This window comes from Manis javanica, chromosome 17 (genome assembly GCF_040802235.1).
Source record: "Manis javanica isolate MJ-LG chromosome 17, MJ_LKY, whole genome shotgun sequence".
NCBI classification, from domain to species: Eukaryota; Metazoa; Chordata; class Mammalia; order Pholidota; family Manidae; genus Manis; species Manis javanica.
The window spans coordinates 4476859-4502964 of NC_133172.1; the positions used below are offsets into that span (position 1 = coordinate 4476859).

The 26106-nt window shown below is 47.6% G+C and overlaps 1 protein-coding gene across 5 annotated transcripts; it reads right to left on the reverse strand.

The window, feature by feature from the left end:
* Positions 1-378: 378 nt before the first annotated feature.
* Positions 379-24493, reverse strand: LOC140847157 (uncharacterized). 5 transcript variants are annotated; one of them, XM_073226444.1, is made up of 7 exons: positions 22956-24493; positions 19701-19797; positions 7733-7976; positions 1546-1632; positions 1390-1460; positions 816-943; positions 379-712 (listed from the first exon to the last, which is right to left on the reverse strand). In XM_073226444.1, exons 1-7 carry the CDS (start codon positions 23182-23184, stop codon positions 708-710), a joined length of 861 nt encoding a protein of 286 aa, XP_073082545.1. In that variant the 5' UTR covers positions 23185-24493; the 3' UTR covers positions 379-707. The 5 variants fall into 5 exon arrangements, 4 of the variants coding, with proteins under 4 accessions (XP_073082545.1, XP_073082544.1, XP_073082546.1 ...); XM_073226443.1 differs by having other exon boundaries at positions 816-947; XM_073226445.1 differs by lacking the exon at positions 1546-1632.
* Positions 24494-26106: the final 1613 nt, after the last annotated feature.

Genomic DNA, 26106 nt, shown 5'->3' on the forward strand with positions numbered 1-26106 from the left:
TGCCCGGGTCGCCCTGTTCCTGGTGGGAGGCCAGCAGGCCAGAAGACCTATGTCACTATAAGCTTTCAACCTTTTGTGCCAGGACTCTTCCTGTAACTGGGGTCTCTTTCTCGTTTCATCATCAATTTTCAAATTTCTAAAATACATCCAGTAAATTCACCAGTTTCCTTTGTCAACTGTGTTGAAACTTAACAAATTGCCCCCCCTTTCTAGCAGGAATGGCGCAAGGCCCAGTTCATTGCTGCAGTGGCATCACCTGTGCGCCTCTGACAACCGTGACTACCTCGGCTCTCACAGGACAGGAGACATGTATCTGAGCGCCGGTTTCTGGCCGGAATCCAGCAGCCCCCGCACGGGGCACTTCCCTGAAATACTTCATTTGCTCATTCACTCATTTATTGCAACACTTAAGAGGCAGATCCTTGGTACTCACTGGGGGAGTGTGGTTCCCTGTCCTCCAGGGACTCACAACCTGCTTGGGAAAACCCACCGACATGAAACGTCATATAGGAAAATGATGCAATGGAGATTTGGGAGACTTGAGGAGGTGCCACACAAGTGGCGTTATGATGGCCGCGCGCGAGGATTCGGGAGGCAAACAGGAGGGGAAGGGACTCCGGGACGAAAGGGGGCAGCACCCCAGATGAGTAAGTAACTGACTTGTGTCGCTTACAGGTGTCCCTGGAACATCTTGGTCCTCTCCTTCTCTACCCTTGACAAACAAAAAAACATGGAAACGTCACAAATTCCTGCATGCTATGGAACCCAACAACCATAAATGCTCTGAAAATATAAAATGGAACACAAATACTAACCACTGTTCACAACAAGCAAAGGGGAAAAGGTGTCGTTGCCGCTCCATCTGGAAGTGAACCATCTCAACCAGAGAGACAAGCACAAAACGCCCGAGGACGCAGGGGCTGCAGACCGAAGGGCCCGGATGCTGCCTCGGAGGGAGGAGAGGAAAGACCTGCTGCTGTTTTGATATTTAATAATTCTGGTATTTTATACTCCTCACTAGCCACACTGACAAAAACACAGCTTCATTTCTAAGACAGAGCCCCGGGGGCAATTAAGTAATTCAGTCCCGCCTGCTCAACTGATGATGGTGTTGTTCACTGTGAATACACAGTTTCTTTTCCTCTTAAAAGAGCTGGAACCGAAAAAAAATATCCTGAACTGACTCTGGCCTCTTAACATTGAAGAAAGCGGACAGCACTGTTTTTATTTATTCAACCACCATTCCTCCAGTTCACTCATTTACCCACACCTCGGTGCGCTGCTGTGTTGTGCCCTAGTTGGCATGCGCTGCCCTCCAGAGGCGACGTTAGTTTCCTAGGGTTGCTGCAGCGAATTACCAGAAACCGGATGGCCTGACACAATACGCACCTATTCCTGCACTGTTCCGGAGGCTGGAAGTCTGAAGTCCAGGTGTCGTCAGAGAGGGTTTCTTCCGCAGGCTGGAAGGAGAATCCGCTCCAGTCTGTCTCCTCTAGCTTGAGGTGGTGCCGCCTCCCCCTGGCACTCCTCGGCTCGTGAACTCACCACTCCAGTCTCGGCCTGTCTTCCCACGGCCATCTCCCCCGTGTCTGTCTGTGTCTTGTCTCCTCCCCTTACTGGACAGCAGTCGTCCTGGATTAGGGCCCACCGAATCGAGGGTGACCTCATCTTCACTTGGTCGCACTTGCAAAAACCCTACTCCAGTCATGTTCACAGCTACTGGGCCTAAGACTTCCACATATCTTTTGGGGGTACACAGATCAACCCACGACAGAGAACATGTACGTCATTACATGCCATAGCTGACTTATCCTACTGCCTGCTCCACCAAGCCAGAGGCTGTCACTGACATTAAGGAGACTGCAGTCACACACACACACACACACACCCATCTGCCCATCTCCCTTGCTCTGGTCACAGCTGCGGGTTTAGCTGGCGGGTTTCATTGTGCTCTTACTGACCCCTCCACCCGAAGACCGTGAGCTCCGGGAGCACAGGCACCATGTCTGCTTTCTGCTCCCCATTACATCCCCATATCCTTGCATAGTGCCAGTGACACACAGGCTTTCAGGAAAGTATTGTTGGGTAAAGGTATGGAGAGATGAACAAACCAGCCAGATATAAATGAGAGAGGCCCACATGGGTAAAGTGGTACACACAGTAGGCCAGCAATGAGGAAGAGAGAGGAAAAAATGATTGATTCTGATTAGTAGGACTGAGGAAGGTTTCATGAAAGAGAAGGCATTTGAACTCAGGCTTGTGGGGTTAATAGGCTCTTATAAGCAAATAAGGAGTTAAAATGTATCCCTCACCGACCAAAGGCTACAGACACAAAGCATGACCTCGGGGGGAACAGCAAAGAGGCCAGACGAGCTGCAGCCAAGGGTACGTGAAGGACGAGGAACACCGCGGAATGAAGGAGGAGGGAAGGCAGCTGGCAGGGCTCCGAGCACAGGTGCCCTGAGCGCAGTCGGGTGCCACTGAGCTTTGCTGAGAAGGGAGATGACAGGGTCCTGCCGGCGCTTCAGACGAAACAAGTACATAGAAATGACGCGTGCCAGTGTCCCTGCATCACCCTCCTGCCTGAGTATAGTTCTTGTATTACTATGAGGAGTACTTTAAATTCACCTGTGCATCCGCGATGTACTTGCTTGCCTAAGGAACTAAGAACTGTACTTAAATGGTAACATTTTCAAATTATTAATTTGATATGTATGTATTAATTACTGTATACATTATATAATTACATGCTTTTACAATTAAAAGATCGTATCTGAGGAGTACTTAAATAGGAAGATGTCCCAGGTCCTAAACCTCTTCTCAGAATACTAAAGCCCAGGGGAAGATGGATTTTCTACCACAGCAGCAGGAAGGACTTCCACCTGCAGCGAAACCTTCCGGGTTCTGGGCTAAGCCTGATGCGTTGGTTTCAACTTGAGTCTGGGAAGCACACCGACCAATAACACGCACAAGGAGGCGGCGGGGACTCCCATCTGCTGTTCCCTCCATGAAGCGCCAGACCCCACCACTCCCCACGGACATCTGCAGAGCAGGCGAGCACCATCACAGCGGGGCTGAGAAGGCAGCCCTGTCACCCATGGAAGTGTGTTCGGAAGCTGGGACCCTGCAAAGGGAGAGCTCCTTAGTACGGTCTCAATGCCTCCAAATGTTTTCGGTAACGATGCGAACACTCTTAGGAAGAAGTATTCTGCCACTCCCCTAAAAAGAGGCTCCCTGTACGGAACAGTTAACCTAAAGACAACTTGCCCAGCCAACAGGTTCTGCGTAGGCAAACGGCAGGCTGTGCGCACGGAAAGGGCCCGAGAGAGCAGAACGGAGACGGCATGAAGGACAAAGAAACCTCGTCTCATCTTCACAGGCCCCAGGACGTGGGCCCCAGAATTTCTAGTTTATGGTCATCTCTTTGTTATTTAGACTGGAAGACACTGGAAGGTTTAGGACTGTGCTTATCTTGTTTCATACTAGCTGCCAATTCCTATCACTATGCCAAGCACACAGATGTCCAAAAAATGTGTACTAAAAAGCACGGAGTGCCAGACAGGACAGCTCCTACCCTGCTGCACTGGAGCATAGTTCTCTGACCTTGAGCATAACCATGCATATAACATGTATTTATTTATATACTTTATATATATATATATATATTTTAATGTAATCACTTAAGTATACTTCTAAATTCCTTAGACAAATAGTACACAGCAGATACACAGATAAACATAAGTGAAAATTCTGCCTATGATTCTACTACCTCCCCCACTGAACAGTGACCTCCCTAAGAAAAGGAATAATATTTACTTATTCCTAGTAGATTGCTTGACATTAGAAACACAATTCTTGAGTCTCAGGAAGCTCAAGTAACTTGCGTGAAGTTAAATAGCTAATTAAAAGGAGGCTTAGGTTGGAGCTAGGTCTCTCTCCACCCAAAACCTATGCTTTTCCTATATACCAGACGGTAAAAGCAGATCCTATGACACGGCTTGGATGCACCGGGCCTTGTGGGAGGGTTACAGTGTCTTTAGGGACAGCCTGTGCCCCAGCCTTGGATGACACACAACGTGCATGATTATTTAGTGCGTTTCAATTATTTAATGCCTAGTCAAAACACAGTGACGTCATTTACACATATGCGGAAGCATGTCCATTCCCAATGGTGGGTGTCAGTAATCATTTTCTGAAATACAGGGAGATTTGGGTCCTAATGATCCTAAATTTCTATTTAAATGGGGTAAGCTTAGGTGGACATAAAAATTTTTTAAAGAAAATTTTTAAAAGGCCAGTTCCTATTTTATGTATCATCTAGCTCTCATTAGGAACTATTGTAAATCTCCTGCTCAAACCTCTTCTCCTAAAACTCCTATCCATGTTCTTACTCAAGGAAACACAGCAAAGAATAAATCTTCAAAAACAAATTATTTTTAAACTTCAGCTCCCCACAGAGAAAAACGAGTTTATCCTTTTGCCCGAAGACCAAAAAAAAATTTTTTTAATTGAAAAAAAAAACAACTTACAAAACACACTGGGCTTAAACCTTCTTTTATAAACTCTCCAGTTAGGAAATTATAAGTTAAGCACAGTGGATAAAGTGAAGGTTCCCGTAGCCAGGATTCTCATCTGGCCCTGGTTGGCTGGCTCCTCCACACGTGTGGGCAAAACGTTGCTACTGACTGTATATGAAGCTCCGTGCAGTTTTTAGGTGGAGAGAGACCTAGCTCTGGTTTTAGCATAGGTTTTAGGTGGAGAGAGACCTAGCTCTGGGCGACATGCACAAGGCTGCAGGGCTGCATGGCCCCAGGGCAGCAGAGACTGGAGTGGTGGCACTCCCAGGACAGAGCCTGAGACGGCTGAGGCGCAGAGAGGCCCACAGGAGAGACCAGCTGGCTGCGTGCAGACTTGCTCTAAGGTGGATGGGATTCTTGTACTTGACCTGCCACCATGGGAATAAAGTTGGGTATAACCCTTTGACCCCAAGAACGTTCTACTGTCATTTCTTTGGTCACACTGAATCCGTAGTGAACTTGTTTGGGGCCGAAACCCATTGGCAAGACACTGTGTCAGGAAAATGATAAAGTATTTGGTATTAATAATCCTGCTCCTGCTTGCCGGCCTGACACCGGACTGGCTGTATTTCGTTATCCCGACAGAGAAACAGTGGGACCCCACCAATCAAATGTGTCCTCTTCCTGCCACAGGCACCACCACAAGGAAGCAGTGTATTAGCCGGAACACCAGACACCTAGAGGCTGTGGCAACTGGGACTTAGATAATTCTAATTAAAAGTAGAAAAGAAACCAAAATAACAATCATAATTTTTAAGACCCTGTATGAACTGGAAGGAGGGAGGAGAAAAACAATTTATTTAGTAACAGCTGTGCAGTCTAATTTTTTTTTTAATCATGCATGTACTTTCAAAAGCACTCATTCCCAACTGCTGTCTCCATACTGGCAAATCCAAGAAATTCAAGACACTGTAGACGGGAATAGATTTGCTCTTAAATCTCAAGGTCAAAGGCAGCATCTGCTGTTTCAGAGAAAAGGGCTTTTTCTTTGCTGGTTAGTTTGTTGTGGGGTTTTCTTAATAAAATAAAATTAAAACAAAAGTAAACACAAATTTTCTAGATGTTCCTTCAGCACCTTAGGTGTTGCAAAATAGAAAAAAACTCCATTAAAAAAAAGAAGAAAACCAGTGTTTGATATTTGAATTGCATGGAAAGCAGTCATGCTGTTGTTTTTAAAGTTGACAGGAAAATTCATTTTCATACCAAGTCTCTCTCAATGCATTTGGCCATTAAATTATTCAAGGAATTTCTCTGCATATAAAGACTGATAGTATCTATGCAAACCATTTCTGAAAAGTACTTTCACCTCCTATAGGAGACAGATGGACAACAGGAAAACAGCCTATCGTATTCCAGGCAGACGAAAAGATTGCAGTTGATCACATTAACACACCAGGCGGGGAAAGAATCATAGAAGTAGCCAGATGAGAAATAACCGACAAATGGAACCAAATATTGTTCAGAGCCATCATTTTGCAAATAAACATAATTTGGAGCCCTTTGTAATTCTATTTTACCTGTTCCATGTTCAGAATCCTAGCTAAATTAGCATAAATGTCAGTTCCAATTTAACCAGACTGAAAATCTAGTGGAACCTTATAAAAATGTGCTGGTATCAGGGGAAAAACGCACCACCTGCTTCAAAAGCTTTTTGTGTTTTGGTAAAAAATGTGTTCTAAATCTGATTGTGTGAGTTGGATCCATAGTATTTCAGACTGTGGGATTTTTTTTTTTTTGTACTTTTACATGATTTTTATCAGCATCCCTTGAGAAAATATTATTGCTTCTACGAAACCTAAACAGTTCCTATTGATCAATCTCTCACAGATGAAGGGGTTTCTGAAAATTATATTTCAGGAATGGTCAATATGAAAAGATTACAATGTCATTAAAATCACAGATGAACTACAGCTGAAGATTCTCAGAAGCGGACTGCCTTGCCAATGGTTTTCAGCCCTGCGCAAGTTCACTGTGGATTCAGTGTGACCAAAGAAATCAACAGCAAAACGTTCTTGGGGTGAAAGGGTTATACCCAACTTTATTTCCAGGTGGCAGGTCAGTCACTAGAAGCCCGTCTCTGCCTCTGGGCCCCTCTGTTTGCACAGTCATCCTGCACAGCCGTCCTCTGGGCCTCTGTCCTTGGTGCTGCCACCACTCCAGCCTCTGCTCTGCTCTCCTGCAGCCTTGCAGCCCCGCCACTGTGTGGTGCGCGGAGCACTGGGAGGAGCTCTTTTTATAGACTCAAACTGCCCACAGGTGTGCAGTGGGCTAGTCAGCCAGGGCCAAGTGAGAATCCTGGCCACAGGAACTCTCATTTATCCACCCTCCACCCCTCCAGGATTCTCTCCTCTCGGTACCTGTGCAAGGAAGCTGGAAAATTGTTCTCCAGCCTCTCCAGCAGGAAGTCCTGCAGACACACAGGCCGGACTCGTGGCTCTGTCTCTGACCTCTGCCTCTCTGGTCTTGATGGCTGGAACTGCTGCTCTGGTTTCAGCTGTTGCTATAGCTCCAGTGAGATCCTATGTGGCTTCCCGTCTAATTTCCTTCCATCTACTCCTGCCTGTATCAAATCAACCCACATCTGGGTCCTTGTAACCCTCACAAGGCCCCTCAAATTCCTCCTATGAGTAACAGGTCTTATTTCTTTCCGGGTTCTCGCTGACTCAGCTACTGTACGTGTCACCTCGCATTTTGTAATCGCTGCCTCAAGGCACGCTGCACCGTCAGGGAAGACAGCTTTCCCACCGCTGATCCCGACAGAACAATTCCATTCACCCCCAAGTCCCACAGACGCAGGAGCCAATCTGACACTGACTCCGAGGGCTTCTGCCTAAACTGGGAGCCCAAAGCCACCGGCTCAGCCTGAGCACAGGTGGAGACCACAGAGTGCCCCCCAACCTGGGAGGGGCCTGCTCCTCTCCTGGGGGACTTTCAGCTGCTGGGTCTTTGTTTTCTTTATAACCACTGGGCCTGCTTTCAATACAGGAGGCGCCAGGGCCTCCCGCACCACCCCCTTCATCCTCCCCCAGCTCCTCCATTTCCGGGGCTGATGGCACCTTTCCCTCCGCTCCCCCACGTGCCTCCTCTGCTACAACCTTTACCTTTTCTACTGTGCCTCGCAGCAAGGCTACCTCTGTCTTCAGAAGCTCTCTTACCTTCAGCTCAATGCTGCGCAGCTGACGTTCTCGTGCAGCCTCCGCCTGTGCCTCCCTCAGGAGTTCGTCCTTTTCCTTGACGGCCTCTTCCTCCTTCAGAACACCTGTCAGCGCTGCCGTCTGGTCTCCAAGGGCCCCTTGCTGCCGGCGCTCTCGTGCTCCCGCCTCAGGGCATCCACAGAAGTCTGCAGCTCGTGTTCTCGTGCCGCTATTTCTTGGGTCTCCTCTGTAGACCTTTTTAAGACTGTGAGAAGATAAGGGTGCGGAAAAAGAAAGGGGGCATTACAATTAGCATGTTTAATGTGTGTGGGGGGCGGCATGGGGAGGGCTGTGCAACACAGAGAAGACAAGTTGGTGATTCTGCAGCATCTTACTACGCTCACAGACAGTGACTGTAATGGGATTTGTGTGGGGGACTTGGTGAACGGGGGAGCCTAGTAAACATGTTCTTCATGTAACTGTAGATTAATGATACCAAAATAAAGTTTAAAAAAAGATGTACGCACCCCTATGTTTATCGCTGCACTATTTGCAATAGACAAGATATGGAAGCAACCTAAGTGTCCATCAGTAGCTGAGTACAGAAAGAAAATGTGGGACATAAACACAGTGGAATATTATTCGGCCATGAAAAGAAAAGAAATCCTGCCATTTGCAACACCATGGATGGAGCTAGAGGGACTTATACTCAGTGAAATAAGCCAGGAGGAGGAAGACAAACACCGTATGATTTCAGTCATTTATGGAATATAAAAGAAAGCAAAACAGAAGGACCAAAAGAGCATTAGACTCAAACATACTGAGAAGTGACTCGTGGTTACCAAGGGAGAGGAACTGGGGATGGTGGGGGGAAGGGCGAGAGGGATGCAGAGGCCCAGTAATTCACAGTCACAGTGTAAGCTGGTCGTGGGACAGCAGCACAGCATGGAGAATACAGTCAGTGTTTCTGGAACATCTTTCTACATTGGCAGATAACAATCATAATAATATGGGTAACTGCTGCACCCCTGTACTGTACATCTGAAGCCAACATAACACTGTATAGCAGAGACACCTCAATAACAAGTAATCAGCAAAAGACCTAAACAGACATTTCTCAAAGAAGACGTACAAATGGTCAACGCGTATGTGAAAAGTTACGCAACATCACTCATCATCAGGGAAAAGCAAAGCAAAACTACGATGACATATCATTTCACACTTGTTAAAATGGCTATTATTAAAACCCAAATGATAACGAAAACTGGCAAGGATGTGGAACAAAAGGGAACATCGTCACAGTGTTGGTGGGAATGGAAATGGGTACGATCACTATGGGAAACATAACGGAGGGTTCTCAAAAAATTAAAAAACAGAACTACCATGTGATCCATCAATCCCAGTACTGGGTTTACATCCATGGAAAATCAAATCAGGACCTCAAAGACATACCAATACTTTATGAATTTTCCCCGAAAGACTGTTCACAATAGCCCATGTGTGGAAACTTAAATGAATAGTGACACAAGAATGGATAAAGAGAATGCTATATATATGTACAATATAATCCTACTCACCTTCACAAAGAGGGAAACCCTGTCATTATTTGACAATATGCAGAGCCCTGGAGAAAACTATGCTAATGAAAACAAGCCAGATACTGAAAGAGAAATACCGTATAATTACACTTGTATGTGGAATCTAAAATGGTCTAAATTAGGGAATCAGAGGGTACAACACTGTTGGCCAGGGGAGGGGGAAGCAGGAAATGGGGAGATGCCATTCAAAAATCAAAAAGTACAAACTTTTAGTTATCCAAGAGAAATAAGTTCTGGAGATCTACAATATAGCTGGCACACTACAGTATATACTTAAAATTACTTGAAAGTGTAGATTTTATGTTGTAATCTTAACATTCAATAAACATAACCATAGTAATAATAAAAAAAGGGGTTGGGAGGTTAACTTTGGGAGGTTACAGGTCTGTTTATGGCCTTGATAGTGATTTCATTGTGATGTGTACATAAACACAAATTCATTAAGTAGTATACATTAAACATATACAGTTATTTATATGTCAAACATACCTCAATAAGGTAGTTAAATAAAAAAGAAACAAGGAAAACTGATTGAATAAATGGGCAAAGGACTTGAGTAGTCTCTCAAAGACATACAAATGGCCAAAAAGTGTATGAAAAGGTGCTCAACATCTCTGATCACGCAGACAAATTGAAAATAAAGACATGATGAAATATCACCTCATCCCTGTGACAGTGGCAATATCAAAAAGTAATACAAGTAGGATTGTCAAATATGTGGACCAATGGGCAGCTAGAACCCTTGTACACCTGCGGGTGTGAATGTAAAATGGTGCAACTACTATAAAAAGGTATGGCATCTCCTCATAAAATCAATAATAGAAATACCTTTCTAACCCAGTGATCCCAGTTTCGGGTATGTATGCAAAAGAAATGAAATGAAGATTGCAAAGAAACACAGCTCAATGTTCATTGCAGCATTATTCACAACACCCACGATGTGAAAGCAACATAAATGTTCACTGATGGAAGAACAGAAACAATATGCAGTATATACATACAGTGGAATTTTATTCAGCATCATAAAAGAAATCCTGCCATGTATGCCAACATGAATGAACCCTGGGGACATTGTTACGTGGAATAAGCCAGTCACAGGACAATGATGCACGATACCTCTTGTATGAGGCATCTAAAATACTCAAGCACATAGAAACTGTAGAACGGTTGGACCCAAAGGGAGAAGAGGGGAGTTGCTATTTAGGGGCTCATTTATAAAGTTTCCGTTAAGCAATATGATTGACTTCTAGGGATCGGCTGTACAAGCACGTCTATAATGAAAAATACTGTATTCCACACTTTAAAATTTGTCAAGGGGGCAGTGTTCCTGTTCTTACCACAATAACCTCTCTCCACTGTAAATTTCTGGACACAGATGGTGACACTAGACAATTCTATCAAACATACAGAGAACAGTACCAATTGCATACAGTGTCTTCCAGAAAATGCTAGGGAAGGAATACTTTTTGGCTCAACTTACGAGACCAGCGTACACGGTGACAAAAATAGACAAAGGCATTAGCAAAAATATATATGTAACCACCAACTAAATCCCACATGAAAAACGATGCCAAGATGAAGAAAATATCCATTACAGTAAAGAACACGCACACAGCCTCACCTTTCAGCAGACATTCCTCACAGTGAAAGACTGAATGCTTCCCCCACAGAGACTGGGGATAAGGAAGGATGGCTTCTCTCCCTGGTGTTAACAGACGTACTACAAGAAGTCACAGCCAGTGAAATAAGGGAAGAGAAGGAAACAGAAGTGACAGGACTAGGAAGGCATGTGTGATAGTGTGCCCATCAACAGAAGACACTGTGGCACCAGGGACAGCCACACTCTCATCCCTACAACCTGCCAAGTGTTACACGTCAAAAGGCACTTTGTAAATGTGATCTAGTTATGCATCTTGACATGGGACATTATTCTGGATGAAGAGATGAGCATGTTGTGATCACAAGGCTCTGAAGAATGCAGGTGCAGTTAGTCACAAAGATGTTTTTGCTGTGATGGGAACAGCATAGAGACAAACAGATACTAAGACGCTACTCTGCTGACTTTGAAGACGGAAGTGGACCATGAAGCAAAGCCTGTAAGCAGTCGCTACAACTTGGAAAACGCAAGGAAAAGAATTCCTCCGTGGAGTATCCAGAAGGTTAGCAGCACTGTGGATGCATTTTAGACATCTTACCTTGAGAACTGTAAGATAATAAAGTTTATTGTTTCAATCCACTTGCTATGTGGTCATTTCATACAGACCCATTAGAACATTAATGAAATAGCCCCAGGAACCTACAATCTCTAGTGAATGAGATTAGGAAATTCTGAGGGTAGGAGATCAACATTTAAAAAGAATCTGCCATATTTCTATACACAGTAGCTATTAAGAAATGGAAACAAATTAAAAATATAATAAACATAGCATTGCTCAAAAGAGAAAAATGTTAATGTCCCAAAACATTGGCAGGATTCTGCCAGTGAAATCTGTGAAATGCTGGTGAAAGAAACCGGATCGCACAATAACTAAAAGTACACCACAGCCACTTAGTGGAAGGCAACACAGAAGTGAAGTCCAATGACCATGAACTGATAGGTTCAAAGCACTTTGCAACAAGGTATTTTATAGTCACATACAAGATTATCCTAAAAGTTATATGGAAAGGCAACACAGCAGAATGACCAAGACATCTCAGAAAGAAGATCAGATGGTTGGACTCACACTCATTCATTTTAGGAGTTCTAATACTGGATTAAAATGTAATCAAGATATATATTTGTGGAGTGAGAGACATACCAACGGAATAGAAGAGAACCCAGCGAGAGAGCCACATGAGTACTTACAGCTGAGTTTTCAAAGTACCTGAGACTTAGTTCTCATATAAATTCTGATGTGGATTCTGTTGTGAAATGTCATTAAGAAATTAATTCATTACATTGCCTTCGATTATGAATCATTTAGTGGATTCTGAGAACACTCTGTTGCTTAAAGGATGGTACAATATTAGAAAATCCATCAACATCATCCACCACATCAACAAAAAGGACAAAAACCGCATGATCATCTCCCTAGGTGCCAAAAAAGCATTCGACAAAATTCAACATCCGTTCATGATAAAAACTCTCAGTAAAATGGGTACAGAGGGCAAGTACCTCAACATAACAAAGGCCATATATGACAAACCACAGCCAACATTATACTGAACAGCGAGAAGCTGAAAGCCTTTCAAGATCAGGAACAAGACAAGGATGCCCACTCTCCCCACTTCTGTTCAGCATAGTGCTGGAGGTCCCAGCCACGGCAACCAGACAACACAAAGAAATAAAAGGCATCTACACTGGTCAAGAAGAAGTTAAACCATTCCCGTTTGCAGATGACATGATATTGTACATAAAAAACCCTAAAGATTCCACTCCAAAACTACAAGATCTAATATCTGAATTCAGCAAAGGTGCAGGATACACAATTAATACACAGAACCTGTGGCATTCCTATACACTAACAATGAACTAACCGAGAGAGAAATCGAAATCAGGAAAACAATTCCATTCACAATTGCAACAAAAAGAATAAAATACCTAGGAATCAACCTAACAAAGGAAGTGAAAGACCTATACTCTGAAAACTACAAGACACTCATGAGAGAAATTAAAGAAGATACCAATAAATGGAAACACATCCTATCCTAATGGATAGAAAGAATTAACATGGTCAAAATGGCCATCCTGCCTAAAGCAATCAATGCAATTCCTATCAAAATAACATCACAGCAGCCCAGTTTGAAAAACACAGATGGACCTCCATGTTTATCGCAGCACTATTTATAACAGCCAAGAAATGGAAGCAACCTAACTGTCCATCAGGAGATGAATGGATAAAGAAGATGTGGTACATATACACAATGGAATATTATTCAGCCATAAGAAGAAAACACATCCTACCATTTGCAGCAACATGGATGGAGCTAGAGGATATTATGCTTAGTGAAATAAGCCAGGTGGAGAAAGACAAGTACCAAATGATTTCACTCATATGTGGAGTATAAGAACAAATGAAAACTGAAGGAACAGAACAGCAGCAGAAGCACAGAACCCAAGAATGGACTAATAGTTACCAAAGGGAAAGGGACTGGGGAGGACGGGTGGGAAGGGAGGGATAAGGGTGGGAAGAAAAGAAAGGGGCATTACGATTAGCATGTATAGTGTTGGGGAGGCACTGGGAGGGCTGTGCAACACAGAGCAGACAAGTAGTGATTTCACAGCATCTTACTATGTTGAAGGACAGTGACTGTGAACTTAGTGACAAGTAGTGATTTCACAGCATCTTACTACGCTGATGGACAGTGACTGTGAAGGGGTATGTGGGGGGGACTTGGTGAAAGGGGGTGGAGCCTAGTAAACATAATGTTCTTCATGTAATTGTAGATTAATATCAAAATTAAAAAAAAAAACAGGAAGAAAAAAAGAAAAGGATGTCAAAAAACAGCAATTCTTTAATCTGGAAAGAAAAGTAAAATGCAGCTGCAATGGGAAGCAGTAGAGCAGTTCCTTGAAAACCAAAAATGGAATTTGCATATGCAATTAAGGAAGTACCTGTGGATCCCCCTAAATTCACATGCTGTGATCAAACGTCCAGTCTGGAGGTGGGCCATCTGGGAGGTGAGGAGGGTGAGGATGGAGGCCCCACAGATGGCAGCAGTGCCCCCACAGCGAGGGGGCGGAGCACCAGCCCTCCCTCTCTCACTCTCGCGCTCTCTCTCTCTGTCTCTCTCTCTCTCTCTGTCCCCCGAGAAGACACGAGGAGTCAGCAGCCCCAGTCAGGAGGAGGTGGATCCTCCTCTGACCCTGCTGGCACCCTATCTTGGATTTCCCATCCCCAGAATGGTGAGAAACAAATGTGACAAATGTCCTAAGCCACCCAGTTTTCGGTATTTTGCTGTAACATTATGAACTCAGACAGACATTGGTACCGAGGAGTGGGTGCTGCTCTAAGAAATACTGAAAATGTGCAAGCGGCTTTAAAGGGGGTCATCGGCCAAGACTGGACGTTTTGAGGTGCATGCTTTCCGGTGAGGCCTACGAAGGCCAAGGCAAAGTCAAATGTGATTCAGGAGATGGCTCAGAGAGGAAAGGAGAGCGGTGTGGAGAAAGCAAAGCAGCCCTCTTCTTAGACAGAATGTATCTCATCATGGATCAAATGGTGGTAATCCGGTAAAGGCCACTCTGATGCACTCACGGAAGGAAGTGAGAAGTACTTTATTGTACAAGGCAGAAAAGGCAAGCCTCGCTGCACAGCGGCAAGGAACCCGGCTGACTCGTGTTCATGCTCCAGAGTTCTGCAGACGACAGAGGTTATAAGCACTGAAATGGCATGTTTAGCTGAGGAGATTTCCAAGCCAAGGGTTTTAGTACAGGTTGGTTTCTCCAACTGCTAGTGCTTAAATGTGATGAGGAAAATAACCTGAAGACAGTTCTGAAGCAAACAGCAACATCAGGATTTGGAAACCCTCAGCCTAGCGTATTGCAGAAACATGAGGCCCATGCGCAGGAGGGCACTAAGGCGGGGGCCGAGGTACCGCTGGGTCACTAGGGGTGTGAACTACAGGCCTCAGTAAGCTGCACCAGAAGGAAAACTGTCAGTTGGAACTGAAGGGAAAGGGGAGAGAAAAGAAAGACTGAACTTCACAAGAAGGGACCACTGAGATACTTGCCCGCAAACTTGCTCTCTTCGTCGGCACAAAGAATGACCCGAAAGGCAAGTCAGCGGCCATCAGGGCTTCCTGGCCAGTTTCAAAGTGCAGGGCACTGCCTCACCCTCAACACGCCAGATGCCTCCCCAAGAACTGTGGGCCATCAACCCCAGCCCAGGGGAACCCAGGGTGGGGCAGGACCCCAGACACACTGGGTCCGGAAGCAGGTCTGCTGTCCAGCAGGTCTGGACGGCAGAACACGAAGTAAAAAGGATTGTTCTCTAGCCTTAAACCTCACGGACTTTTCCTTGCTGGGGTTCGGACCTGCCTGGGGGCCATGAACGCGTCCTTCATCTCCGCTTCCCCCTCGTCCAGCAGGAATACCGACCCTCTGCCTCTTCTACCCCTGGGTTTGGGCAAGCAGATAATTTCCTCATTTCCCAAGTTCACACCTTCCATGGGCTTTGCCGCAGGATGAATCAGTTTATGAGGAAAGGAATGGGACGTGCTGTGGCATTTCTGGAATCCTAGCTCCGGGCTCAGGTGAGGAGAGAAGGACACTTCAGATACGTCTAGAAACCTCCTGCACAAACTCCTTCAACCGCCTGCCTCCTGAACGCACAGGGAACACAACGGTGAGACATCTGGTCTCTTCCAAGAACTGCTGAATGGAAAGCAGAGAGGCGGCAAACAGGACAGCGGCTACTGGAAAGCACAGCACAGGGCTTTACACGGATTTATCTCAGCCGTGTCATCTGGAAAAGGAGTAAAGTGAAACTGCAGACGCCACATCACGAAGCTCTCCATGTCTGACTGAAGGGGCTTTGGCCTCAGTAGCACACGGCGAGGGTTCCTTGGGGCAAACCAGAGAAAAGGCAGACACACCCAATCCCCACTTCTGCAGGAACGCCATCCTCACCCAGGGACACCAGGTTCCTGTAGTTCTCCTGCATCACGTCCCAGTATAAGGCCCGCTGAGCAGGGTCCAGGCATTCCCACTCCTCCTGGGAGATCTGACTCCTCCTGGGAGATCTGACGGCCACATCCCTGAAGGTCAACCGTCCCTGAAATGAAAACAGTTCATGAAGGAGCATGAGGAGAGATCCTCACACGAAATGAGGAGACAGAGGTGTTGGGGGAGACGTGGATGAACTGTACGTTCTGACAGATGCGCATATAGGAATTCTGAGTAAGTTATGTGCCTCTAACATGACTATCTTATGCTTTTCCATAAGAGGCCACGATGTGCTCTAAATCTGTGCACTTCTCAATCGGGTGGACCACACACTGAACACAGAAACACAAATGAAGCACTGGATGCTCTACAGAGAAGTGTAAGGGCATGTTCCACATAATGAGTGACGTCCCATATGCAGACATATTAAAGCAGGAGACGTTTAAAGAAAAGAAGGAACCTAAACTAAACACTGTGAGGACAGCAAGAGCAGTGGCTTAAGGCTTTAACGCTTCCATCATGCTGGGCGCTACTCAATGCTTTACATATACTAACACGTTACCAGCATTAATAGTTCATCTGAGGAAGTTCTCTGCCCATCTCATGTTACAGAGGTAAAACTGTGTCACAGACACTGTAAGGAACTGGCCTCTGGTCCACCAGCTAAGAAACAACACAGCAAGCACCTGAACTCAGGGGGTCCACCTTTAGAATTAAACGGAAAGAATCCAACCGCTAAGTAGCAGAGCACTAAAGTACCCGGACAGAGGGTCCTCCACCAGGACGCTGGAAATAACGCCAAGGTTAACTACATGGGACTGCAGAAAAGGAAATTAAACATGTACACATACGCATGCAAAATGTACATTTAAATAATTAACAGGACAGTGGTAGAAATAGGTAGAAGGTCAAGGAACATACTGAAGATATAATTTCCATTCCTAAAAATATAAACTTGCTTACCATAAGATGTCTTTTAAAACAACAATGGTCTTACACATCTATGTACTTGTAACATGTACCTACAAATACACCAATTACCTGCCGTGGGAAAAGGTGTCTCTTGACAAATTTTTGGATTGTTCTTTTTTCATCATTTTTATGTGTATGTATTTCACCATCTTTGGGACAATAAAAATAAATCAATGGTACTTATTTCAGTTTGTCAACATCATTCAATAGGAGGACAAGGGAAAAGTACAAGGAAAAAAATCGACACTAATAATGACTCGAGCTTAGGAAGTTATCAGCTTTACACATTACATTACAGTTCATTAAGAAAAATAAAAGACCACAAAAATGAACACTAGAAGCAACTATTGAATAATTGAAAAATCATGAAGAAAGGATATTGGGGAAAAAAACTGTTATTACACTAGAGATTTCAACAAACACCATGATCACTACAACAGTGTGTGCTTTTCTTCTGAAATGATGGTGCAGAAAAGGGCACTGCCCAGGGCTCCTGCCATTCACCCCCGTCCAGGCAAACTACACACACACGAATCTCAGGACAGGGAGAGGCTCAAAAGGAAGGAGGGAAAGATCCTGGATGCCACCGGGACGCTCCAGACAGCAGCAGCAGCCGTATCAGGGCACAGGAAAGAGGCCAGACGGGAGATGTCCCAAGAGACAAAGGGCAGTAGAATGGCAAGAGGGAGCATTCCCGGGAAGATGCAGCCATTACGAACATGCCCGCACTCTCACAGCGATGAGGCAAACACGGAAGGAAGGGACGGAGAGACAGACAGCATCGCAGACACAGTATGAGGGCCAACACCCCAGTGTTCACATGGACAGAACAACCAGCTAGACGGGCAAGGAGGAGCCCAAGGACTCACATGGCGCCACTGCCCAACGGGCCCGACAGCCGGGAAGGACACCCCCCCGCAGCTGCAGGGCACCTTCTACGCAAGCGCACGCGGGACATTCTGCAGGACAGGCCACATGTTGTGACACAAAGCAAAGCAGAAATTTCAGAAGATTGAAGTAATACTATGTATCTTCTCTATCCACAGTGAACCTAGAAACAAATAGCAGAGGTAAAACAGACAACTCCACAAAATATGGAATACACCTCATGTTTAAACAATGAAAAGGTCCAAGAAGTCACATGGATTTTCAGAACTATCACGACAAAAAATGGAAATACAGCAGAGCAAACTCGGGGGACGTAGTGGCGGCAGCACTGAGGAGGATGCATGCCTGCAGTGTTAAGTCTTACATTACAGAAAAGGAGTGGTCTCCAATCAGAAATAGGATCTTATACCTCAAGAAATCAGAAAAACAAAAACTGCACCAAAATTTAGCAGAAGGAGTAAGATCAGAGCAGGGAGAAATGAAGCAGAGAATAGGAAAACCTAAAAATCAAGAGACCAACAACAGGTTTTCTGAAAGATTTAGAAATTGACAAACATTTAGCTAGGCTGAGAGAGACAAAGAGAATGAGCCCTCAAGTAAAATCAGAAATGAAAGGGGGACACTGCAACAGGTGTCCCAGAAATGTGGAAAATGGTCTACAAGTAAGTACTATGAACAATTATATGCCAAGAAATTACACATGCCTAACATTCAGAGAAACATACAACCTCGCAGACATCACCAAGTAATAAAGAAAATGGGAACAGTTACAACTAGAGAGAGTCAAGCAGTCCTCAGAAACCTCCAACACACACCCAGGGCCAGAAGGCTTCCCCAGGAGCCTACCAAATACTTACAGAAGAATAAACACGAATCCTGCTATAAATCTTCAGAAACACTTGTATGGAATCGCATGATTCTGACATCAAATCCAGAAAAAGAGACAGGAAGAAAAGTAGAGACCGATATTCCTGAAGAACATCGATGGAAAAAGTTAACATACAAGCAAATGAAACTCAACAGCACATTCAAACCAGTATAGACCACAAGTGGAATTATTCCTGCACGACTGAGAATATTCAACATACAAAACCACTCAATGTTACTGCGCTCCATTATAGGAAGGAAGGGAAAAGAAACACACAATCATCTCAGTTAATGGGAAAAACGTCGTTGACAACGTTTGACAAACTCTGAAGATAAACACTGAAGGAACCAGGAATAGTAAACACGAGGACCCTATATGAAAGGCACACATAGAACAGTGAGACCGGAAGCTTTCCTTCAAGCCCAGGGAGCGGCTCAGGATGCACCCGGCCCGGAGTGCCGTGCAAAGTGCTGAAGTACCGGAAGTCCCAGCCAGGTCATTACCATGCACACGAAACAGGAGCCATCCGTGCTGGAAAGGTGGTCGCCATAGGTTAAAATGCATGATAGAATCCCACACCCTCTGTCTCTGATGGTGTTTCCCAATCATTAAGATTTTGAGCCAGTGACGCATGTGTCCAGCTTCAAATATATTCAAAATCAGGCAGAAAAGATTGTCCCTTTCTGGTCTCCTTTCCCACAACTTACCACATATTTATGAACATTAGTATGTGGCTTCCCCCTGCAGCCTCTTTCATCCGGGCTACAGAGAGCTGACGGTGCATCCAGGCACAGCCCCAGACGCGTCCCTGCTGCCCACCCACCCCGACGCCCCGTCCCCCGCACAAGCCCCATGTCACTGGGTCAGCTGACATGGAACCGAAGTGGGGATGAGAGGTGCTGAGGGCTGAGTGGAGTGACCAGGGGTCACGCAGTCAGGGGTCAGAGCTCAGGGAGACCCAGGAAGGGCCCTTCAGGAAGGACAGACAGAAGGTCACCCAAAGGGTAGGGACTTTACCTGAGGAACAGCCATTCCCGGCTCCTTCTCTGCCGTCCTCCTCCTCTTTTTCCAGACTTTGGCCTCAGGGAACGTGAGTCTTTCTTAGAAGCCAATCCTGAATGTGGAAAACATGCAGTTTAATGCCTAGAGTCATTGCATTCCCTTCCTTTGCCACAACCACATGGGGGACCTCCCGGTGTGGAAAGGACAGTCCCCTGCTGCCCACTGCTCAGGAGGGACTCGCGGGCAGAAGCCTCCTTAGGCCACCCAGTGAGTTTCCCCACCATCTCTTCAGATCCCGCCTTCCTGGGAAGCCCTCGCACTCTCTGCACCAAAAACCTACGCATCAATGAAGGCAAAATTAAAAAGAAATCTGCTCAGAGCTTACAACTGACTCTCTTTCAATATTTTGCACACATACAGCTATGTTTTTGCAATTCTGTATTTTTAAAATATTTAACAATTATCTCCTGGAAACGGAGTTATGGGTTACTATCAGCGTGAAAACCTTTATATAGTGTCACCTGACCAGAGGTTCCCCTTCCAGGAGGTGAGACGGGACCAGCCTTAATGTACGTCATCTGTGTGCAGCAGTGAGCACCAGGGCGCTGAGCCTCTCTCCTGAGGCTGGGGATGGCTGCAGGGAGGAGTGTCAGGCCTCCTGAGGCTGGCGGTGGCTGCAGGGAGGGGTGTCAGGCCTCATGGGGTGTGATCAAGGCCAGGTCTGTGACCCGAAGAGGAGTGTGGGGAGAGCCAGGATCCCCACTGCTGCAGTGTGTACAACAACGTACTGCTGCAGTGTGTACAACAACGTTTGCTTTTAAAGATGGGAGAATGGAGTGCATAGAAAGCCTGTGCTTGTGTGCGGGGGTCCTCTGTGGGCTTCGGATGCATATACCACCATTTGTGGATGCCGCCGAAGTAACATCCACGACTCAGGATTACACATCCAGGTTCTCACCCTGATACCAACACTTAATTCCTTTCCAGAAAGTCATTGTGAAATGCTTTTAAAATGCAGAATTGTGAAAAAGCGACTACAGGTGTGCACAACACGGAACAAGTAAGTTATAGAAATAAGTGCTGAGCATATTTCCTTTTTATTTCAGCTTTACAGATGGGTGAGGTTTTGTTTTGGTTTGATTTGTTTTGAGAATATTGCTGCACCAGACATAGTTGGGCTCTGTTGCACAGAACTTCCAAGTCAATCTGGCACATCTTCAACACGGCAGAAAAAAGACCAGAGAGACCAGAGGGGAACAACTACTCTGAGGTCACAGCTCACTATGCTAAGAAATCACATAAAAGGGAAGAAAACTGAGTACTACAAAAGTGGTTAAATTAGTCTTTGACTCTTAAAACATCACTGACATCCCTACGAACTACCAATCAAACAGTCTAAAATTATTAATGGGTCACCAAAGAACACGTCCATCCAAGACAGAAGATACAGGGAGAATGCCTGCAGGCCTGACTTAAACCACAAACAAGTTAAAAAAGGAAACAATGTCTAAGTTTTTCAAGTCTAAGTCATTTTGATGTCAAAAGTAAATGTTAGAATATATCATACTGATAAAAGAATGACATGAGTTTATTAAAGGCCACCAAAACTTATTTGAGAATAAGGAAGTAGAAAATGAAAGAACCAACATGTATCTCAAACTACAAAATTATGAAATGTTAAGTGTCTATATATATATATCATATATGTACATATATAAAATTCCATTATAAAGAAACTACAAAGCAAAGCAGTCATTTTACTGTACCCTTAAAAAGAGCACCGTACAGTGACAGTCGTTTCGTCCACCCTTGTCTTTCCCAACCTCTAACCCACACCAGGAAAACGGAAGGGGGTGACCCACCACTGACCAAGTGAGGTCACTGCCCTCAGGCTAAAAGTTTCAAATGTAAGCTATTTTCTGACATACAATATAAATTGCCCACGCCTATTAGAAATTTTGCAATTCTCAGTCTCATCTCTCGCTGAAACGAATTTTAGATGTATTTTCAAAGCCACCGATGTATCACAGCTGAATCACGGAGCACTCATCAGGACCCAGAGCCTCAGCACCAGCGCCCTGCCGACTCCACCCCTGCCTCTCTAACGCTGTGTTTCCATCTCTCACTTTGTATATCCACCTCCCTATTTTTTTCTCTTTGATTTTGTGTTTTCCCGCTGGGTTGCTGCTCACTCAGGTGCCCTCCCCTCTCCGGCCGTCTCTCCCTTCGGGGCCTCCTCCCCCCCTGCTCCGCCCACTGCAACTGGTCCCCCTCCCGCTGCCCCTTCTCCCCGGCCTTCCTCACGGTCCCCGCTCTCCCCGCATTCCCGCCCTCCACCCGCCCTCTTACCCTCTCCAGCGCAGTCACTCCCCTGCCCTCCGCCCGGTCACGCGCCCCCCGTCCCCTCTCCGGCACCCCCAGCGGCTCTGCCTCCCTCCTCCGCCCTCCGGGCCGCCCCGGTCCTCTCGGGCCCAGCACCACGCCGCCCTGCGGCCACGGCTCCCAGCGCGCACCCTCCCCGGACCCCCGCCCCGAGCGCCTCCACGCCCCCCAAGGGCCTGCCTCCCCGGGGGCTCACCTCCGCCCGGGGGACCCGCTGGCCTCTAAGCCTCCCCGGCTCCGCCGCCTGCTCCTTCCCGGGCTCGCCCGTCCTCTCCCTGCGCCTGCTCTCCCGCAGCCTCCCGGCCTCCGCACTCGTCCCGCTTCTGTCCCCGCCGCGCGGGCCCGGCCTCGACCCAGCGCCGTCGCCCGCGAGCCCAGGGGCGCGGCGGCACCGGGCACCGGCCTCCCGGGAGAGCACGTTCACCGCCGGCGGAATCCGGGGCTCGAGCCCCGGTGTCCCCCTCCCGCACCGCAGTCCGGGGAGGAGGCGCCTCGCAGGGGCGGCCTGGGGGGCACAGGGCCCGGCCCGGGGCCGCGGGGAGGCGGTTAGGGGCGGCGGGAAGGGCCAGCAGGGGACCGGCGGGCGCGGTGGGCCTCGTCCTGGAGCTGGGCGGCCGGCGCCGCGCTTCGGGGGCCACACAGCCCCTGGTGGAGGGTCACTAGGCGCGGGAGGCCCGAGACGCCAGGGAAGGGCTTCAGGCAGGAAAACGACGGGAAAGGGGCGTGGAGGCCAGGCCAGGGGCGGGGCCCAGCCTCACGGGGACTGGGAACCGCGAGGGGTGCGCGCGGGCGCCCGCAGCGACGTCGGACGTAACACGGTGGTGGGCGGGGAACAGGCCGGAGGGACCCCGGACCGCGTGAGGGGGACGGAGGGCGGCGGGACTTAACGCTTTTCGAGGTCTCCACCGCATCCCGCTGGGCGCTTCCGGGTCTGCGAGGACCTGCGCGCGGGGCAGGAAGAGGCGGGCGGCCTGGGGGCGGGGCGTGCGCGGGCCGGTCTGCGCATGACTGCGGGCGGGTGAGGCCCAGCCCTTGAGCTGGGCGGGATCACACGCGCCCCCTGCTGGCAGGTCCCTAGTTCACTAGCTCTTCCTCTTTTTTCCGCGAAGGGCTGCATCCTGCCTATCTCTGCTTCAGACAGTTCAAGATACAATCCCTCAGTGAGAACAAACAGTTCAAGTGAAAAGCTCTTTTTCCAGCGGGATGAACCCAAGTTCTGCCAGTGAGGCTGAAGCAACTGAGAAGCTGGGAACAAGGACCTTGGTGGGGCGTTGGAAGTGGCCGTGGAGCCGTGGTTGGATCCAGGAACCTCCGTGCAATTAAAGTCAATTGAAGCAATTTAATTGAATCCTGGAACTGAGAGGGACATGGAAACTAGAATGTGAAACGAAAAGTCTACCTGGGGGGAATGGGGTTCTTCACACTGACACCCCAGTAACCGCTCTTGCACTTCGCCATTCGTCCTGGAGTCAGAGCTCAACCCTCCGCTGTGTTCAAAGACTTGCCCAGGGAGACCTGGCCAGGAGGGCGTGGAGGGCGGAGGCTCGTGCTAATGCAGATCGCCAGTCCTTGTGAGACGGGGAGCGTGGGTGTGGTCAGAGTAGGGGGAGGGCCTCCGGGGAAAGCAAGGCAGGATGTGTGCAGTCAGAGCAGTGTGACTCACAGGGAACACCTCGCAAGGACAGCAAGCAGTCTGGCCCAGGTGGCTCCCTTCTGCTGCTCATTTGCTCTGCAGGTAGAAATGTTGCAGATGCAAAGCAGAAAGATACATATTGCTCCCCTTGCCTTTGTTCGGGGCTCAGACCGTGGGAGATATCTCGGCTCTGAGCCCGCCGGTGTCTGAGCCCGCCGGTGTAAAATAAACCTTCAACAGTCCAAAACTTCCCACAGCCACTTGGCTCCTCCATCAGTGATCCAGTCCACATTGTTCCAGGCCCAGCTTACTTTATCTTTACCCTTACCTATATGCTGTTTTTTTTCTCCATCCGTCCCTAATTATGTAGTTCTGTATAATACCCAGGAAGCTAAAAATATAAGATCCTTAACTTGCTCTTTAGCAAACAGAGAACAGCTCATCCCACCTCGCGGGCTCGGAAAGAAGCTGTTTGATGTGCTCCCAGCCCCAGACGCTGGGATCCCAGGGAGAAATCAGAGCAGGAACTTCCTTGTGTTGAGTTAACTCTAAGTATCTAAAGAACACTTAAGAACTCCGCACCCCAGCCCTTAGACAAGTTCCTAAAGAATTCTTAAAGGGGGAAAACCCCAACCATTCGGGGCGCGCTCCTTTCTCTGAGGTTGCCTGCACTTGCTAAGTGTGTAGCCTTTTCAGTTTAAGCTTTCTCTCTCCAAACCCTTCGGGGCGCCTCTCCTTGCTGAGGTTGCCTGCTGCACTTCTCTCTTTAACTTACTTTAAATAAAACTTTTATTCTGCATCACTACTGTCTCTGCCCTTCAATTCTTTGTCTGAGCAGGGACAAGGACAGAGGACATACACAACGCTCCCCCAACAATGTGATGGGGTGTGTTGGGTAAATGGGAGTCTTCAACTAGAATCCCCACCTGGATGCATATAAGGGCCTGTTTGCACACCAGTGCGATAATCAGCACAGCACGGCCACCAGTAATTGCACTGCTGATCAGGGCATGGGGTGGACGGGAAACGGTAATTCTCTCCACCGCTCCTTTTCTGGTACAGAATTGGTCAGGCGCCCTCCGGTCAGCAGGGACCCACCCGCGAAGCTGCTCCTGCAGGGAGGGGGAGGGGCAAGCAGAACTGGCAACAGGGAAACGGAGGATTTGGGGGCACACGGGGAGAGAGCTGGGGAGCACAGCACAGCGAGAGGGGGCGCAAGCACTGGGAGATAAAGATGAGTGGGCACGGAGACTGGACAGTGAGGAATAAAGACCTCCTCCCGAATCTTCAACCCCTGTTTTTCTTCAGTCTCAGCAGATTCACAGAGAACTTACGCCTGGCAGGGAACCCCTTTCAGCCTTGAGCCCCAGGAGGTTTACTCTCTCACATGAATCCTGTGAGAAACACACTCCCTGGTCCAAACCCAGTAAGTGGACACGGAGACAAAGAGGACAGCAGAGCGAGGCTTCAGTGACGGTCTTGCAGGACCAGGACTGGGAGGCTGGTGAGCGGGCACCCCTGGGGCAGTGGGGGCAAATGATTTATCCCCTGGCACGTGAGCCCCTGCCCTGCCCCCTCACTGGCTGAGTACTGCAGGTTCACATTGTGTCCCGGACGGCGTCTAACCCAGTTACATCTTTTCCTTACACTTGTCTTAACTTATTGGTAGGTTTAAAAAACTCAGCCAGGTAGCAACAGGCCCTCATCAGTTCCCACCCCAACTCTCAGCCTGAGCAGCTTCCACCACGTGGCCCTTTGTTAATACTTTACTGTTAAAATGTTTTAAACCTCCTGGTGGGAATAAGTCACATTTAGGTTTTATGCTGTTTTCTGAGAGCTCTGACAGTTTCTCAGACTTTCCTTTTTTCGGCTGCCTTGACAGCTTTGAGATGTCCTAGTCAGGTGTTTTGGAGATTGTGCCTCAGTTGTGTGTTTTTGTCCTGATTACGCTGGAAGGCCATAGAGGTGAAGGGTCACTGTCATCACGTGTTATCAAGGGTGCATGTGTCAATGTGATGATTTCACCCTGTTGGTGTCAGCCCCCGCCACCTGGCTGGCAACGCTTGTCGGGTTTTTCCACCCTCAGCTCAGTCTTCCTCCCCATACTGTGCAGGAAGTCACTGAAGGAGGCAGGAGTTATGCTCCACCTTTTTTATTATTTTGGTATTAATCTGCACTCACATGAGCAACACTGTGGTTACTAGGTTCCTCCCATGATCGAGTCCCCACCACAAACCCCCTTACAGTGAAGTAACAGGAGGCAGTGGCCAGAGGCAGATCGGGATGAGAGGCCGGGCCTGGAGGCCGCATCCGGGCTCCGTGCTGCTGGGACTCTCCGCTGGGTCTCAGGCTCAGAGGCGGAGCACTCTGGCTCCTAAAGCTGAGCCCCCTCCGCTCCCCACAACC